Here is a 15,602-nt window from a genome sequence, read left to right on the forward strand (position 1 = left end):
TGAGGGCAGACCATGCAGGAGGGCTCGAGGGCCCCCCAGCTACCAGGGAGGTGGAAACCAGGAGCAGAGAGACCAGGCTTTGTGTTCCCCTCCAGCAGCTATTTCTAGGCCTCCTGATCTTGGAATACAAGCTGATGGCCCGGCAGCCCTGGATTATGCCTGTCCAGACCAAGAGCCCCTTTCCTCGCTGCCACTGGAGCCAGGGTCGGGTCCCGAGGCTCAGCAGTGGGGCACCGCCGAGCCTCGGTGTGGCTCTTACTATAAATTACTTCGGTTTTTAAGAATCATTTCTCCAAATCTTGGTGCATTTATTTGCCATGCCATCTGATTTTTACAATGTAGGATGTTTTTTTCCTCCCTATAAATAATTACAGGCACTCTAATGGATCTCAAACCTTTCATTACCTTAGATGTCAGGAACTTGACGATTACGGTGTAGCCTTCCTCTCCAAGGAGCAGAGACAGGGCTGCAGCTCCTCCACAGACTTTTTTCATTCACATTAACCCTTACAGCCTCATCCTGCCTCCATCACACTGCGAGGAAGGGGGCCGTACTCCTCCCTTCCAGGCGTGGGAACAGGGAAGCGCAGGGATGAGGCCTCTCGCCCAGCCCACGTCTCCCAGCATTCCAGCACTGGGGAGCACGGGTGAGTCGCTCCCCCTCCACCGTAATTGCTGGCTTCCCCCTCCCAAAGGCAAGTGTTCACATAGCTTACAGTCTAATGCAATATTCCTCTTGCCGTCTTTCCCATCTCCTGAAGTTTTCATGGTATATTTAGCAAGCCTGCATGCAGGGATTTTTTTGAATTAAGCTAAACTCATGCCTATTGTAGCCTGTCCCTATGAAGGGACCGAGCCGGCGACACTTTGCTGTGTCAAAAAGATGAGTGAGAATGCCGGGTGGGAGGGAGGAGGGAGCTGTTCCCAGCCGGAGGGTTGGATCCAATCGGCTCATGCAAACTGTCCTCAGCAGGACCCCCCGGGTCTGCGCGGGCCGAGGGGAGCCCAGCTCTGCCGGGTGCTGGCTCCCCATCATGCAAACGTGCTTTGCTGATTAAATTCCTCATGAAAATATTTTCACTGATGTTAACTTCACGATCTGTTCTTTATTTCCCATACAACCCTGCCCAGCCCTGTCTCGCTCCTGTCTCCTTCCCACACAGACCCAGCCTCAGCTGGCTCAAAACAAATTCTAACAGGCTGCAAGTAAACTTGTTTTCCCATCTAGAAACAGGGCACAAAGACAGGGCAAGGCAATCAATGCGATATGCATCTCAGCAATGCTGGCTAATCCTCCCGGAGACACCTCTTTTCTTGTGTTTAGTTCAGCTTCTCCCCGAGACATTGCTTGTGCCAAGGCCAACGGAGACTCATCGCCCTTAAACCTCTTAGTTTGCTGCAGATATTTCTGAAAATGAAGACAAATCTCTAAACAAAGAGAAGGTCGTCTCCAGCTGCACCACACAGAAATGTTGTGGGACAGATTAGCAGAAGGAACAGCACATGCAAATCCTCCATCTCGCTGCAGTTGCTCACAAAGTTTCTCCCACCCCCGTGCTCGTTTCTTTACAGCAGCTTTTTGCATTCAAAAAGAGAAGAAATAAGCCTACCAGGGAGAAAGCCTTTTGCGAGCCGCCACTGGCCAGCTCCATGCCAGCTCCTTGCCAGACGCAGCGGCTTTGCTGGGCAGAGCACAGTGCAGAGCCCCAGCATCGGCTTGAGTTTGCTCCTCTAACATGTTCCTTCAGTGTCAGCCTCTTCCCGCTGGGGAGCAGGCACTCGTCAGGGCCAAAGCTTCACCTTTGCTCGTGTTTGCGGAGTTCAAGTAAATAAGTTGTTTCACAATTAACCCAACGGTCTACATCCTCACGGCAGTGAGGGAGCTGCGTTATCAGCCCCGCCAGCTCCAAGCATCTCACCGTGCAGGGAGGTGCTGGCGCTGCCCGGGGACACCACAGTGCCACCTCGCCGGTGAGCCAGGTGCCGGGCGGGGGTGACGGAGCAGCTGAAGGCTGCACTGGACACAATGCCATCAGGATATTTCCAGTCCCAAACGTGGAGCCATAGGAGCATGAGCCCTGCCCACGTCCTGCCCGGAGAGCCCCAGGCTCCTGTGCAGCATCAGGGTCCCAAATCACCACTAGATAGGGAAGGGGACGACGAGGAAGAGCCCACCTTCGAAAACCACAGTCTAGCCCCTCAGCTACGCCTGCTTCGAGGCACCACTGCAAGCACCTGTGACGGACCAGGAGACACAGCAAGCGAGAGTCTCTGAAAGCAATTTCAAGCAGCTGATTATTGCAAAGCCCTTCCCACACTGGCAGACTCTGCAAGGAGCAGTCCTGAGCGTGCAGCCCAAGCCTCCGGCGCTGAGCCATCCTGGGCTGCTGGTCCCCACCCGCGTACACCCCCGCACAGAACCTGTCTGCAAACACCGGGGCACAGAGCCGGTGCCGTCACCGGCTGCCGCTGCCAGCGCAGCAACTTGTGCATGATTCATGAGCAACAGATCCCCCCCAAAACGGCTGCGCAGGGTCTGCTGCGCCCTGTAGAGACATGAGTCGGCAGCTCAGGTGCTGCCAAAGTGCCCCCCCAAGAGAGCCCACCCAGGGTCAAGAGCCCCCCAGCCCCAGCCTCCTCTGGGCAAGCTGCCACCGAGGGCCCGAAGGTTTCTCCGAGGGGAGGAGGGTCCCCTCCTGCAGCACCTGCCAGGGTCCCACAGCCGAGAGCTGTTCATCCCCTTCCCCAGCATCACTGCCTCCCATGCGGCAGGGGACCTGTGACAGGCAGAGCCTCTCCCTACCCGGGCTTCTGGGCACTGAGGCCCACAGGAGATGGGTGGGCAGAGGAGGGGCCATGCCGCAGGAACCGAGCCGGGGTCCTGCAGCCCAGGGAGGTCGGCACGGGGCGGCTCATTCCCAGCATCGCTTTCCAGGAAGCCTCGCTGGCTCCTCGGCCGCTGCGCTGAGCCGTGCCAAGCTGCTCCAGCAGCTGCCGTGGCCGTTCAGCAGCTGTTAAGCCTATAATTGCTCATTGAGTCATTTTTTTTTTTTTTTTGGTGAAAGCAGCACTGTCAGGGAATTAAAATCTTTTCAAAAGCCCATAAAAATTTCATAAATGTTTTAGATCCAGATCAATGGGGGTTAGCATCTTTACAGCCAGGAGAAGGGGGCAGGAGATGGGGAGACAGGCAGCAGAACATCTCAACAGCCATAACTGGTTAAAGAAATGACACTGACAGGCAGCCCCGGCCCGCGGGAAGTCGTCCTTGCTTTTGTGCCGAGGCTGCACTGACCCTACCTGCCCCCCCCCAGCACGGGGCAGGATTGGTCCTGGTCGATAGCCTGGGTGTGAGGGCCCATCTTTGGTGGGCTCCGGGTTGTTCACCTTAAATTCCCACAGCATGCTGCTGGTGTGGGCGGTGAGACACCGGGATGCGGGCACGGCAGCACCACCACCATCGAGGAGAGCGAGAAGCCAACACAGGGTGAGCGCAGCTGCGCCAGCCCCAAGCAATAGCAGCATCTTGGCTCTCACGCCTGTGCTGTGCCCGTTAGCTGAATTAGCAGATTACCTGGCTCTGGCCAGATGCGGTGATCGGACCCGGCAGTCAGCACAGACAGGGAGGACACCAGCCCGGCAAACACCCGCATTTGGATTCGGAGGAGCCCACAGTGTCCTCAGGGGCAAAGGTTTGCACTCTGTAAGAGTTGTAAAAATGGGATAAGCTTTTCCATTTATACAGCCCTTTCCACACGAGCACTTTGCAACTAGCTCGTTAATTAAATCTCAGCGTTCTTCTGCTAGGTAAGGCCGTTACCAGCAGCACTCCAGGGTGTGCAGTTTGAAGATCAACCCGTGGTCCAGCAGCACCTTCCTGTTGCTTTTAAGGACAGGGCAAGAGCACTGAGTCAGTGACCTGTCTGTGCATCTGTCCCCACACTCAACGGATGCCTTACCTCCGCGGTGACAGCTGCACTTCTGCCACCGAGCTCTGGCTCCACCAGCACATCACTGGGGCAGCAGGACAAGGGCAGTGACCCAGCCCAGGTGCCAGAGGGGTCGGCCACCCGAACGCCCGTATCGTCACAGCTGCCACAGCACACAAGACACCTGCCTGTTTCACTGCAACCCTTGCACCACTGGGGTTGTTTGGTCGGAAGCAAAAGGGAGGATGAAAACCTCAAAGCCATCTTGGGGCATATCAAAATCCTGGGCACAAGAGATGCCTAACTTGAGCCTACAAAATCTCGAGGCAAGGAGCACGCTAGCAAAACCTTTAGAAAACAAAAGGCAACAAGAGGAGCGCACTATCCATCACAGAAACACTGGGGAGATGGAGGCCGTCCATCCCTTGGTCCTGGGGACCTAGTTTATGAATTTTGAATGTTTGCAGCAGCTGATGCTCTGCAGCTCTGCTGATCCTGCACCGGGTGCACAGGGTCTGTCCCTGCGGGGGGAGCCCGGCCAACCAGGCGGTGCAGCTGCGCTTGGTGCGGGAGCCCTGGTCCCGCGGGGCGGTCTGGAGGCTGTCCCGCAGCAGGGAAGCTCCAGCCCCGTGATGGGATGGAGCCAGCGGCCATGCACACAGTCCAGGACCCGCCCTTGTCACCCTGCAGCACCTGAGAGGAGATGGGGCTGTTTTGTGACTTCAAGAACAAGCAACAGGGACAACCTAGTCCCAACGGCGTTGTTGTGGGCGACGCTCGGTGTTTACAGGTTACTGAGGCACCGCGGGCTCCTGCCGGCAGCCTCCACTCTGTCCCGGGCACCCGCTATTTTTAGTGCAAGTGTGGAGCTGCCTTTGATCGTCCCTCTTAGCTTTGTAAAATATCCGGGCCAGATGAGTGCATCGCACGGCTTCTGCGGCACGGCTCTGCCATAACACACTTTGCAAGGAAGGGCTCAGGGACTCCAGCTGCCGCCGGTGGGGCTGTGCCACTGGGAGGAACCCAGCGTCTGGGGGGGTCATAGACCCCCCCGCCCCTGGAGATTAAACACACCCCTGGGGCAGCCGTGCCCCTGGCAGAGCCGGGCTGTGCAGACAGCCTGGTTTGCACCCCAGGATCTGCACAGACACCATCACCCCGACACCAGCACCTTGCACCCATGGGTGCTGCAGGCAACAGAACAGGCCCCGTTTTCTAACCAGGACACAGAAGTGAGAGCGCAAACAGGTCAGAGCCAGCGCTGCCAGGGGGTTCAGTGCGAGACGGGCTTTCTGCCAAGCTAAGCGCCCATTCGGGCACCCATGGGTGCAGGAAACCCCTCACCAGGTGCAGGGAGAACAGAGGGACCCCCAGCACCAGCTCCTGGAAACTGCTCCCTCTCAGGCACCCATGGGTGCAGGAAACCCTTCACCAGGTGCAGGGAGAACAGAGGGACCCCCAGCACCAGCTCCTGGAAACTGCTCCCTCCCCGTGGCACCCGCAGCCCCAGCCCTGCTCGCCCAGCAGCCCCGTTACCACTCACCCTCACAGCCCCGTGCCAGCGCTGGGCACCGCTGCCTCGGCCGCAGCATCGGCTCCTGCAAGGCTGAGTGAAAAAGGCACCAATAACTCATCGTTAGTGGAGAGACTTCTATTATTTTATGGCAGTTGTTCCTTCCTTCCCATTGTAACTTTTAATTAAAATCTACAAAAGGAAGATAACTAGCCCCTCTGCATAATTGCAGGGAGTAAATTTTATTATACAGAAAAGTAGTTTTAATTTTTAATAGACTTATTTTTAAGGAAGAGCAACACTTTGAAGGGAGCTGTGAGCCCTGGTAACATTATCAAAGGCAAGGAGAGGAACAAAGATGGGTTTATTACATGTTCCCTATAAAACTGTTATTTTAGGGGAGTTTTGCGCTTCCTCCTAATGAGATGAATTGCACCAGCTTCATTTGCTGTGGGAGGAAAATTAAAATGAAACTGATAAGAGGCCCAGCCTCTAGCTTCTGACTTACCTCCCAATTATAAATGAAAGCTCACAGGCATTCCAGAGATGGGACTTGATGTCTACATTAATTATAAATAAATTATCTACACTTAATGTTTAAATGAAATTCCAGATAAAGCTTTATATTTAGAAGAGCACTGCATCAGTGCATAAATATTTATGCGAGGAGTCTAGATCAACTGCGGCTGCTTTGGCGTGACGTCAGAGCAGAGCCGGAGCGGGGAGCCCCAACCGGGCGCTCAGGGGGAGCGGAGTGGAGCCCACCAGTGCCAGGAGGGGAGTGGGACAGTCAGGTCTCAAACCCAAAACACCACCAGTATTCGGAGAGGGGAGGTAGCAGGACACATTGGGGCTGCACCAGGCTGATGCTGGCCACGTGCAGAGCAGCAGAGGCATCCCCTGCACGTGACCGGGGCGACCGATGGCAGCGGCTTCTCCCCATCTTTCTCCAGCCCCCAAGACTCGGCAGCCACATCCCAGCAGGACCCCTGAAGCACATGGTGCCAGACCCAGGGGAGCAAGGGCGAGCCCTCACAGCATGGAGCAGGGGGACATGCCGGAGCCCTGGGGGGAGCAGCACCAGCCCCAGGCGGTTCCTTGGGTCACGGCGGCAGGGAACCAGCACCGTAAGCCCAGTGGTCCCAGCCCAGGTGGGGGCATCATGCTGGCAGCATGGGCAGCCCCCCACAGGGCTCTGGCTGGGGGATCACAGCAGCTTTCGCAGGGGATGGCTGGACTGGCTGGGCAGGAGCAGGCCCACAGGAAGAAGTCTGGGTCCATGCCAGGGGGGACAGCTGCTCCCCCAGCCCCCAGGCTCCCCCAGCCACACACGCTCGCTGGTTCCCAAAGGATTCTCCTGCCTCCAGGGCTCAGGAAACATCACCGAGGCCAACTCCATCCCAGCAGCAGAAATAACCATTTCCCCACAGAACAAACCTAGTTCTCTTTTTTTCCTTCCCTGCCCCCCAACATCCCCCAACCCCAAGAACCACCACCATCCCCAGCACCACAGCAGCACCACTCACCTTTAAAGCCTCAGCTCTGGGGTGGGGGAGGCTGAACGGCCCCACCTGGGCGCAGGGGCTCAGCTGCCCTGCCTGCCCTGCTGCCTGCACTGCGGGGGGGCTGCTAGGACCCCCTTTTCCAGGAGGTAAACTGAGGCACAGAGAAAAGCTGTGATTTGCTCAACACCTTCTAGTATTAACCCCAACTGCTTTAGCAATATGGACAATATGTTTTATAACAGAAAATAAATGCTATTTTTGGTCATGCCCTGCCATCCCAGGACCAACCCCACCGGCTGCCCCTGCCTGCGCCCCAAGCCCTCAGCCCTGATAGCGAGAGGACATTTCAGAGCTTTTCAGTTCCCCAGCAGCGAGACGGGGACATCATTCATGCCGCAGCATTTTTCACAGTTTTGCCTCAGCCGCTGCAGAAAGTTTTACGGCTTGCACAGGTTTGCCGTTTGGCTCGGGCTTAAAAGGAGACATTTATTATGTTTTAATGGAGCTGGGGTGGAAGAGGAAAAATTTGACAGGCCCGTGGCTCAAAGCTGTGTAGAAAAACAGTAAAAGAGAATAAATAAAAGATGATTGAAACTGTTCAGCCCCCAGCCACTTGTGCAGAAGTTCAGCTGAGTTCCGAGCGGGATCCAGCATCCTGAGCAGCCACTGCCGAGGTGGGACATCATCCCTGTGCCAGCAGCTGGCCGTGAGCATAGGTGCCACCCTGGGCACCTGGGCTGCTGCCAAGTACCAGTGGGAAGCCTGGAGGAAGAACCCTTGTCCCTGTGGTCAGGCTCTCCCGGCCAGCCCCCCAGAGCTGCTTCATGCCATCGAAAATCCAGGATGCAGCAGCTTTCCAGGGGCCTGAATGCATTTGTCCAATTTCTTCTTGCTGCCTGCCTGAGCCCCGGGTGCCAGCCCCCCCCAGCGTGTGCCAGCCCCCCCCAGTGCATGCCAGCCCCCCCCCAGCTTGTGCCAGCCCTCGCCGCAGCCGAGGCTGCGGGTTTTATTAACGCACCTTCCTGCTTGCTGACACTGCTGTTTGCTCCCCAGCTGCCGGCGTGCCAGGCAGCTTCCTGTACCAGCCCGAGAGCAAGGCAGGGAAGCGGGGACACGGCTGATACCAGGCGACGTACTGGAAAATAAATAAACAACCCATCAGGGTATGAGCCCTCCTGCTCTGCTCAGGCAGCCTCTGCCTCGAGACTGAAGGATTTCATCTCCCATCTCTGCCATGCCGGAGGGGCTGGGGGCTGAGCATCGTGGGGCTCCTCCGGTCTCCTGGGAAAGATCCTCTCCTCCCCGCACCACCCCGCAGCCGAGCTCTGCCGGGCCTCAACTGGCATGTCGGCATGGCGCTGGGCTAGGCTGTCTGCAGGCTCGTGGGCAGCCTGGAAAAAATCTGTGCTAATCCCCTGATTCCAACGGCCACGTTCGTCCCTCCTGCCAAACGCTGCCACAGCCAGGGACGCTGCTCCCGGGCCCCCTGCATCCCCAGGGCCGTTCCTCGGCAGTGCCATTTCATCCAGGATTGGCTGAAGCACAGGGAGGAACGGTGCCTCACTGCATCTTCCCTTCAGGAGCGGCTGCCGTGCAAACCCACTGCTGCAACCCTCCTGCCTACACAGATACAGGCACTGCCAGTGCCCTGCCTGCTCCAGTCTTCCACGTCAGACAGGACACACGGGACACAGCAGAGCACAGGGACCATGCAGAGCATCCCGGCCAGGGCAGAGCATCCGAGCCAGGGCAGAGCATCCTGGCCAGGGCAGAGCATCCCGGCCAGGGCAGAGCATGCATGCCCATCAGCGAGCGTTGGGCAGGCAGAGCCTGGAGCAGTCGGCCCAGGAGTTGCAGCAGGGTCACCTTCGGTATCGCAGCACTGCACAGTCCTCGCTCTGCAATGGGAGTGGTATCTCATTTCTTCCTCAATTAGCTCCTGATTATCAGTGTCCCAGGGCCCCTTTCCAGTCTCTGTTTAATGCACCATTAATAATTCATTTCTCAGATAGCAAGAACGCAGCGCGAGGTTAGGGCTTTGTGACTAATAAGTACCAGAGCAACCCTCATCTCCAAGGGACAAATGAAGGGAACAAAAATAAAGCGAAAGAATCAAAGATAATATGTTTTGTGGCCTTTAATCAAACACTGGATAAAGGTTTTGATTACTCAGGTGAAGAACACACAGGCACACTCCTCCCTGGTGGCCACAGGCTGCTGGACTCCCACGCCTCGCTGACACTGCTGTGGCCTCGCCGGCACCGGCACCCTCCCACTTCCTTCCCCGGTGGTGGAGAGGGAAACTGAGGCACCTCGAGGCAAAACTCGGGCCGTCACCAAGCCAAAGCAGGGGCTGGCCTGCACTGCCCCGCTCCCAGGACCGGAGGTTCAGGTGCAAGCTGGATCTTTCCTCAAGCTGGAAAACCCCAGGCAGCCAGATTTCCCCAGTGCCTGGCCCTAACTGTTGGCCCCTGGGGCAGAGAGAGGAACCAGAAATTCTGACCTTTCCCTGGAAAACCCTGGATGTTTCCTCAGAAGCCCTGAATGCCCCGGCCCCTCTGTGGGGGCTTTGGGGATGGGTGGGAGGCACAGCCCGACCTGACCAAGGGGCTGCAACGTCCCACTGTGCAGCCCGAGGCTCTGCACTGCGTCGGGGAGGGTAAATGACATTGAAGAACTTCCAGGAACATGTTCAAATATGCATTTTTTTTCCCCCCAAAGCTGCTGAGCATCCCAGGCTTCAGTGACAGAAAGTACAAACCAGACCTGCCCGACTGCACAGCCGGCACACAGGAGCCTCCACGTTACCTGTGCCATCTCTCCTGAGAGCCTGGCAAGTGCCGCCCTCTCGCATAAAACACGAAAAGGACTTAAAAACCAAAACTTGCTCAAATTGCAGAGTGGCATGTGGTCCCGCACAGGATGGGAAGGAGAAGCAGCTCCTTGCTCTCTCCCACCGCCACTGCCCCACCGTGCCCCGTTTTGGGTAATAGCAGAGAAACCGTGGGAGGGAAACAAACAAATGAACAAAAACCATCTGCCAAAATAACCACAGCTGCAGGAGGAGAAGCAGCCGGGTGGTGTGTGAGGCATGATGGACTGGGAGCCCCCGCCGGGCCGATGGCGACAGCGCAGCCCACGGCCCTCATGCAAAAACTCCTGCCTCTTTATACAGGAACCCGCAACTGCATCCAGCAGCACCGGCATGGGGCAGGAGACCGGGTATTCCCAGTCCACTGCTCCGAATGGGAGGGGAGAGCTGTTGGCATGTTGAATGCCGAGGGGTCGGTGTCTGGAATGGGTGGGATGAGCAGCACTCCTGTTGCAGCCGTTCCCAACGCTGGGCTGGGCAGCAGCAGTTGGGGATGTTTCTGCAGTGGGTTGGGGCGATGGGCACGTCAGGACTTGGGGCGATGGGCACGTCAGGACTTTCCCGGCTGGGCAGTGCAGCTGGACTGGGGAGCCCGCACTGCCCGCAGGGCTCTGCCTGCCGAGGGGCAGGGAGAGGGGCAGAGCCAGCGCCGGCCGTGGAGTGCGGCGAGGAGCCACACGGCGTATTGGCAGCTGCACGTTAAGTGTGACGGGTTTCTGACAGATCCAATTATAAAGCCAGGTCTCAGCAGAATCGCAGCCCTGAGATTTAGTGCATGAAATTTTGTTTGGGAATTTTCCAATATTGCAGTTCGTGCCGCAGGTCCCCGCGGGCCCCAGGCTGTGCCGGCACCCGCCGAGCTATCAGGGATGGGTCTCACCCCCACCGTGCTGCATCCCCTCCCTTCCCCGCGTCCTGCCGATGCACAGGCCAAATGCAGAGTCACCTAAAAAATGGCAAGAATAAGAGAGGCAAACCCCCCCGGCAGCACTGGAGAAGGGGGATACCTGCAGCCTTCCTGCTCTTCTGCCCAACGGAGATGTGCCCTGGCCTCAGCCCTGGCTGACGCGTGCTGGGATTGTCCCTGCCCCTGCGCAGCCCCAGGGACAGCGGGGCTCGGACCGTGCACTGGCTACAGGCTGTAAATCACTCGGGCTTCCAGTTGCTGAAAGTCTGCCCAGTCTTTCGCTGCACAGCCCTAGGACAGTATTTTTAGCCTGGCTTCCTAGAAAAGTGAGGTGTGCATGCACGGGGCAGCATCTGCCCGTGCATCAGTACCCACCCAGGACCTTTTGGCCGATTTCAGATGATTGACTGGTCTTAGGGCGAGGAGGTTCCCATGAGTTTCCCTAAAAGCAGGAAGCCCAGAGAGGCAGGAGAGGCAGGAGAGCTTTCCCTCTCATGGGGCTGTGGCATGGGGGAGGCAGCTGCAGGGAGAGGAGCCACATCTTGCCTGTGCTGCTGCTGGGGAGCAGCCCATGGCTTCGCCGGGTCCTGTCTCGAGTCGGGGAGAAGCAGGCAGCCCGTCGCTGGAGGAGGAGACACATGGCAAATCCCCCTTCAGGAATAACTCGCAGCAAATCCCCCTTCAGGAATAACTCGCAGCAGCATCTCCCCTCCGGGGCAGGAGGAGCCCCTGCACCGGCTCAGACCCAGAATCCCAGGGGCCATGGGGGGAGATCTCCATGGGGTTTCTGCTGCTCTCAGCCATCTGATGAGGAAGCAAATGACTGTGTCCCAACTCCTTGCAGCCCCACGCCAGCCCACCCACCGCTGCCAGGCCACCCCCTTCCCCAGGGCAACGCTTCTGCAGGCAGTGCCATGCCAAGCTCACCCCGGGCACTCGCCCCTCTGCCAGCCCACAGCCCAGCCGCTGCCTGGTCTCAGCGAGGGGTCCCATCCTCCTCAGCTGACCAGGGACTTGGCTGCCCTGGAAATGCTCCTCAGATGAAAGCAGCTGAGTAACCTCCAGGGACTGAGGCGATTTGGGCCAAAGAGGATGCAGGGATGTGAGGCTGGCTGCTCACCCGCGGCGCTTTGGTCTGAAGGGATGTCGAGTCTCTGTGCCGAGCACGGGGTTGGCTGCTCTGCCCCTGCCACCAGCCAAGCTGTGTGAGTTCTCTTTATCAAACACATACCCTGGATTAGAGAGTTTATTTTACTTTTTATATAGTTTCTGAGAGGGCAGTGTTGTGCCCCGATGCTGACAGTGGATCCTGTGATCGCAGGTGGGGAGGAAGCTTGGAATAAAAGCTGGCCAGTCTGTAGCGCCACAGCCACCGGATCAGAGCTGTGTCACCGTCCCCTGGCTCTGGAACCTGGTAGCTGTTGGGAAGACAGATTTGTTTTTGCACCTGCAAGGCTGTTCCATCCTCTGCTGTCCACAGCTGAGCCCAGGCCTGCAGCTGCTGGGGCAGCTCGGTCGCTGCCTGGGGGCTGGGAGCTTCCCCCTCTCCAGCCCCAGCTTTTGTGCCCTCCTCGGGGGCATCTGGTGAACGGCTGCAGCCCCTGCCCCGAGCCCAGCAGATCAGCTGCTGCACACATGCGCCCCTCACATCTGGGCAGTGGGTTGGTCTGATCCAGCCACAGCTGCACCCAGCACCCCGGGTGCAGGCTGCAGCAGTTACATGAGTGCCACCCAGCAGGAGCACCTCCCCGAGCCCCCCGGGGACAAGCAGCCCCTGGTCTCGGCATCCCCATCACGGTGCCGGCAGGGACCTGTGTGCAGCAGAGGCAGCGCTGCCCCTGCAGCACCCTGGACACGTGCCTCCTTGTGCCACCGGCACAGCTGGCATCACCCAGCCACATGCCAGGGAGCTTTTTTAGCCTAAGCAGAATAAAACCGCAGTGATTATATTTCCTGCCTCCCCGCTCAGGGCGGGAGGGAAATTGTTTGATGCTAATCCCCTTGTTTAATCCGCCGGCAACCTGACATGCTAACAGTCAAGATTAACTCCCGGTAGGGAATCATTAGACGTGCAGCCGTTGGTCGTGGGGACGGCAGAGCAGAGCAAGACGAGGACATCCCCATGCACTTTGTGGGCTCCCATGCACTCCTGGCAGTGGAGGAGAGGGGAGGTGGGAGCAGCATGGAGAGAGGGCTTTTGGTTTTCAGGATCGAGTTCCTCCATGACGCGCAGTTTTCACCAGGCTGGAATTTCCCCTGGTACAGAAAGGGAGGCTCCAGCTGTCCCGGGAAAGGTCACCTCGGGGGCTGACGTGCTCCCGGGCTCTGGCAGAGATGCCGTGCGACAGCAAGATTTTCAGATGTGCCTGGGAAGCAAAATTCAGTCCCCCATCCCCCTCGCCCATGGATGCCACCAGACTCATCCTGCTGCTGCCCAAGCCTGCATCCGTGCAGGGCCAGAGCCGTAGGGGCAGGACGGAGCAGCCCCCTGGGTCAGGACCCCTGGCCCCAGGCACCCGCGGTCCAGCCAGGGCATCACTTTGAGAAAGGCGCCCTGTGATCCTGCTCCAGCCGCTCTGCGCCCTCCGTGCTGCAGACCTGCGCCTGATTTTGAGTTTCAATTTGTCTGACTTTATCTTCAAGCCCTCAGTTCTTATTATTCCTCTCTCAAGTTAAAGAGTCCTTTAATACCTGGCAGTTTTCTCCCTGGAAAGGTACTTTCACACTGTAATCAAGTCACATCTCGGGCTACTTTTCGATAAGCTAAACAGATTGAGCTCTAAGTCTCTGCTAAACACCCAGCCTCAGGAAAGGGCCAATCTGAGGCGCTGCCAAGCAGAGTGGAGCCGGGTTTTTTTCAGCTGGTGCATTGAAAGGTGAATTGTCGCTTTCTGATGCACTGATGATAAATGAAATGGGCTGTATAAAAATAAATCATTGCATTGCCCTCGCTCTGGAGAGGTCTGTGAGCACACATGTCTGCTAGAGGCACGAGGGGTGCTGGGGAAGGAGGATGTGGGCACTTCTGGGGCTGTGCCCGTCTCCACACCAAGCCCCAGCCTGGCAGCCTGCAGGAAGCTCACCTGCAAAAGAGCAGGTGGAAAATACCTTTGCTGCACTTTTGCCAGCAAAACTTGCTGCAGTAGCTGTTTGCTGTGGGTCTAATGGTGCCTGTCTCCACTTACAGGCAGGGAGTTATGATGCCCGGGAACGTAAGTGCTTCAGGGAGCTGAGATAAGCAAAGATCCTCTGAGCCACAGACTTAAATCCAGACGTTATTGACAGGGGATGTGTCAGTGCGCAAGAACCGGTCCAGCAGCCCTCTCTAATGCCTGGCTATCGACAGGGCAATTGGAGCGATGAAGTGGGGCTTCAGGCTGGTTTAATCACAGGACAAGCCTGCCCAGCACTGCCCGAAGGGCCGGGTGCATCTGTTGCTCTCCCGTGGAGGCACAGCCATGCTTGTGCCGCAGGGGGGACAGGAGCGGGGTGACACAGGGCAGGGTGCAGCCCCCTCGGGGGAGCCCAGCCCTGAGCTGTGTGAGGAGGGGGGTGGAGCAGAGGGCCCCCCTGGCCAGGGGTCTGACCCACGGGGGGAGGACGAGCGGTGCAAAACAAAGACACTGTGCCAGTGCACGGGGAGAGCCTGCCAGAAGCAGGCCGGGGCTGGGGACATGCTGGGACAGCCCCATGACACGCAGAGCTCGTCAGACATGGACTTTCAACCTCCCTGAGTCCCTGTGGCTCCGAAGCCAGTTTATCAGCACACTCCAGACCCAATCGATGCGGGAGTGACCTGAATGGTTGATCAGAGGGGGGCAGCCACTGCCTCTGCCCTGAGCTGAGGGGTGCAGCGACAGCGCACTCGGAGGAGGCTGCCCATGACAGCCAGGGCAGATTAACGGGGGTTGCAGGGATGTGTGTCCCCGCACCCTCACGTGGGCTGGCCCCGCCACAGGCAGCCTGGGGACTCAGCCACGCGAGGCCAGCTCTGAAGGATGCCGGCTCTGAAGGACGCTGGCCAAGGTCGCAGCACTGATCGCTGCAGCTCGGCTGTTCCCTGCCGCCAGGCCCAAGGTGACCGAGCCCCCAGGAAGGAGAAGCCAGATGGGGCTGGTGTTGAAGCAGAGATGCACAGGGAGGAACAAGCAGACGCTGGATGCAGACCCACTTGCAAAACCCGCAGAGTCCTGCAGAGCAATGCTGTCCTGTCCCTGTATCCCATGGGGTCATGTGCACCCCCTCAAAAATGGGCAAATTTGGATCAATGTTGCAGAAATTCTGGGTTTGGGCACTAAAGTGGACAACCAGATCCATCTAGGCTGGTGAGAGGTCACACCACTCAGTGCTGCAGGCACCCATCAGGTTAACTCACAGCCTGGATTCTCCGAGCACAAAACAGGGCAATTTGAGCTTAGCAAAATGATCTGGGGTCCCTGCAGGAGGGATTCTGCCTGGGGAGAGGTAGGAGAGGCCATCCCAGCCCGCAGAGAGCTACAAATAACCCAAACGGCCTCATTACCCAGTTTCTGATGAACAGTAGTTTGGTTTCATGTTTCCCCCGGGGCTAACTCCACCTGAAACTGGGCTATGCCTCATTATGGCAGAAGCCGCTGCCTTCGAAGTCAGGCAGGAGCGGCACGCTTGCTCCAAGCGCGTGTCCTTGCTGGAGATAACTGCCGGCAGCGGCCCACGGCGAGGAGCCCCGATGGCCGCAGTGCCACCAGGGGTGGCTGCCCAGAGAGGGGACGAGTTTTGGATAGAGATCGCGCTCAGGCATCCAGGTGCCCCTGCCTGCGCCTGCGGCCATCGGTGCCCGGTGGAAAAGCCGCCCCTCGCCCTTCGCGGGAGCTGCTCTTGCCCAGCAGGACGGGGC

The 15,602-nt window shown here is 58.1% G+C and overlaps 1 protein-coding gene across 1 annotated transcript in view; it reads left to right on the forward strand.

The window, feature by feature from the left end:
- Positions 1 to 6,496: 6,496 nt before the first annotated feature.
- The window catches only part of LOC103902215 (heat shock protein 30C), a 26,813-nt gene continuing 17,707 nt past the window's right edge, over positions 6,497 to 15,602 (forward strand). The window contains exons 1-3 of the mRNA XM_009283235.2: positions 6,497 to 6,569; positions 7,853 to 7,865; positions 10,574 to 10,584. Coding sequence (XP_009281510.2) covers positions 6,497 to 6,569; positions 7,853 to 7,865; positions 10,574 to 10,584 — 97 coding nt within the window. The remainder of the gene's footprint in view (positions 6,570 to 7,852; positions 7,866 to 10,573; positions 10,585 to 15,602) is intronic.

The sequence above is a fragment of the Aptenodytes forsteri genome, unplaced genomic scaffold (assembly GCF_000699145.1).
Source record: "Aptenodytes forsteri isolate BGI_AS27 unplaced genomic scaffold, ASM69914v1 Scaffold492, whole genome shotgun sequence".
Lineage (NCBI taxonomy): Eukaryota > Metazoa > Chordata > Aves > Sphenisciformes > Spheniscidae > Aptenodytes > Aptenodytes forsteri.